The 3,195-nt window shown below is 40.4% G+C and overlaps 1 protein-coding gene across 1 annotated transcript in view; it reads left to right on the top strand.

Moving 5' to 3' along the window:
• Positions 1 to 1,531: 1,531 nt before the first annotated feature.
• Positions 1,532 to 3,195, top strand: part of LOC104078539 (potassium channel subfamily K member 10-like) — a gene marked incomplete at both ends in the record, with an annotated part of 13,829 nt that continues 12,165 nt past the window's right edge. Inside the window, one exon of the mRNA XM_009580208.1 lies at positions 1,532 to 1,860. Within this exon, the coding sequence (XP_009578503.1) occupies positions 1,532 to 1,860 (329 nt within the window). The remainder of the gene's footprint in view (positions 1,861 to 3,195) is intronic.

Genomic DNA, 3,195 nt, shown 5'->3' with positions numbered 1-3,195 from the left:
GTCACTCCATCCTGGCTGATAAGTGTTGGGAACCATAATGACCTTTTGATGGTCAAACTGAGCAGCTGTGCCACAGGGTGTTGCAAAACTGAGATACACACAAAGGGGATCAACCACAGAAGCTCTTCATCTGATCGTGGATCCTTTCTAATCTATTTAGTACCAGAGCCTCCAAGTCACAAATGAAAAGAAATATTAACTGTAAGTGTAAAGCAACTATGGATTTCTGTAATTTATTGGTTAGCAAGTAAGCTGGAAGCTCTATCCTCAATGCAGTGCTTCAGAGATGTATCGCTTCTAGGACTGTAGTAAACAGCTGAGTTCTTAAATTATTCAGTATCATAAAATGTGAGTTGTATCCCACTTCAAACTCAAGGTGTAATCATGTTGTATGTTCAAATTGTACAGAATCAGTTTACGGTGCCACTCCAGATTAAATCCTTCTGCTTTAATTTCTGAGAAAAACAGCAGAGACACTTCGGGAATAAGTTCAGAGAATGCAGCTAAAGTGACTGTATTTTAACTGTAATCTGATTTAGGTCTGATATGAAAGAAATCAATCTGGCTTCAAAGAAATTACAGGCCAGTGACAGCTGCACCATGGTAAGATTACAGGAGGGATTTGGTTTAAAATGAATCCAGCATCTTTAAAGCCTGCATGTGGTACCATTATACCAGTGGGTGCTGAGGAACCTGGCCTCATCCTGCCATTGCTAACACTGGCAACAGAGAGTGGGGAAGTGTGATGCTGAGACATCTGAATTATTTGGAGGTGAGCCAGCTTTGATTCGGATGCCTTGGTAGCTTGACACAGTGGTCGGGCTAATAAGTCTGGCTGGAAGTCAGGGCTTGTTAGCTCTGATGTACTGCTAAGGTCACGTGGGCTATACAGTATCTCAGTCCCAAGCTGGGAGGTCCATCATTGTGCTTGGCATGTGAGTGACTTTGACCTCAGATATCTAGTATGCTTTGGCTGAAGAACAATTTATGCTAAAATTTGTGAAGCTTCCAGGCTTTAAGAACATTTTCAGAAGTGATGGTTTTGTGAATCCATGTAAATATTATGGGCCTGCTTATGTTGGCGAGCCAAACAGCATTGTGGTTTGCAAACCATTTTCTGTTTCTGTCACTACCAGGCCAGGTAGTGATCACTGATCATTAACAGTTCAATTTCCTAGCACTACTAATAGAATTAGTATTATGATTTAAGGACATGAATCACAGCCAGGGTCCCTCACCAAACACCACCTTGTGTAATTTATATCCTAACTAGTCAAAATTTTCATGTTCTTATTGGATAAATGTTTTTCTATATCCTTCTGAAATTTTTGCCTATGCAACTGGCCTGTCCAGTTCTAGAGGTAATGGGTGAAGCAAACCCTTGAGGTGGCTTGTGTATGGATGGACAAAACACCCATGGAGCCTTCAAGATGAGAAGTATCACATCTATGTGAATAACATGGTTTATGCGAGAGTCTTGAAAATGGTATTTAGGAAAGTTGTATATGAATATTTTTACTTTGTGTTTCAGTGGCTGTTCCCTCACCAGTGCCAGCTTGTGAACCCGACCCCAAAACTAACGGGCATTACCCAGCTCCACGACTCTCCATTTCCTCCCGAGCCACTGTCGTTGCTACCATGGAAGCCCCTTCTCAAGGCCTGCAGACAGTCATGAAGTGGAAAACAGTGGTGGCGATCTTTGTCGTGGTGGTAGTTTACCTGGTGACAGGAGGACTCGTCTTCCGTGCCCTGGAGCAGCCCTTTGAAAGCAGGCAGAAGAACACAATTGCGCTAGAGAAGGCTGACTTTCTTCGGGAGCATGTTTGTGTAACCCAGCTAGAGCTGGAGACACTCATTCAGGTAGGCCACGTGAAGAAGACAATACTTCTTGGAAGTTAGGATAAACAGCTTGGTGGTTCATTGAACAGCTGAGCTGGCAGGGAACAAAATTGTTCACAGAGCCCTCGCAATGGGCAATGTGAAGAGCAGGCTCTTTCCCACTCATTTTCAAGTCTGGGAAAGAGAAACTATTGTAAATAGAATAGTATATTCACTAGAATAATGAAAAATGTGTGCAAAGAAAATCAGAACTTAATATCTGGAAGAAATTTTTGTGAGAGGTGACAGATTTGCAAGACATTTGCCCATCATCTCTGTAAATTTTCAAATGATATTAAGTTCTTAATTCTTCCTCCAAAATTAAACACAGCAACCAGGAAAGCAAACAGAAAATCATAGGTGGGAATTTTGAAATAAATATTCAGCCAATAATTTTGAACTTACTGGTATATTAGTTTACAGGTTTACTATTGTGAATTTTAGGTAAATGAATGATGATGAAGTATACAATTAAAAATAGAACATAATTGGCATTTAAGAACTACAGAATTTTTGGTCTGGTCTAGTATGCAAAGCTTTAGAATCAGTTTTGAAGGAAATAAATATCAAGTATGTAGGGATAAGTGGAAAATGGAATAACATGCAACAAAAGTTTATCAAGGATAGAGTTATTTTTCATTGATTAAAACTCTAGACAAGGAAAGTCTTATGGATCTTACAAGACTTCAGTAGAGTATCTTCTAGGAGCCCATATAGAAACCTATCAGTTAGCCTGGAGAAAATAGAGATTAGATAAGAAATGTGAGATACCTAAGGAATATATTCCAAAAGTGAACTTCAGTCTCATATTTCAGACCTGAATTTGTGTCTGAGCCTTCCAAGAGCAAATGTGTTTGCCTCTGGGGTGTTGCACCAGAGCTCCGTTGTGATTTCAGGCTGTTTGAAAGAACACAGAGCTATCCCTTGGATTCTTGTGTCCACCCTCCCAACTGTGTTATAAAACCCTTTCTATAAGTGAATCAAATTTATAAGCTTAGTATTTCTTTTAAGAAGCTGTTCCAGTATCTCATTGCTGTGATGGAAAAAGCATTCTCCTACTTTTCAGCCTAAACTTATTCAGTTTCCTTGTAGTTGGTTCTCCAAGACAACGTCCCATTGCTTAATTGATTCCTCTCCCTTGCCCATACGCGTAGACAGCCATGATCTTCTGCCTCTCCTAGGCAAAACAAATTCTTTCTGTTTCTTTGCAAATAGATGTGGGCTCTCCCTGCTTGTGCTCTATGTTCACAGAAGACAGGTCAGTTCTGAGTCAGAAGCTGTGTACCTGTACCTTTGGGCAGCCTGGTACTGAGCTAA

Source organism: Fulmarus glacialis, unplaced genomic scaffold, assembly GCF_000690835.1.
Source record: "Fulmarus glacialis isolate BGI_N327 unplaced genomic scaffold, ASM69083v1 scaffold14546, whole genome shotgun sequence".
NCBI classification, from domain to species: Eukaryota; Metazoa; Chordata; class Aves; order Procellariiformes; family Procellariidae; genus Fulmarus; species Fulmarus glacialis.
The sequence above is the reverse complement of the archived record's forward strand: the minus strand, read 5'-3'. Positions and strand labels throughout refer to the sequence as shown.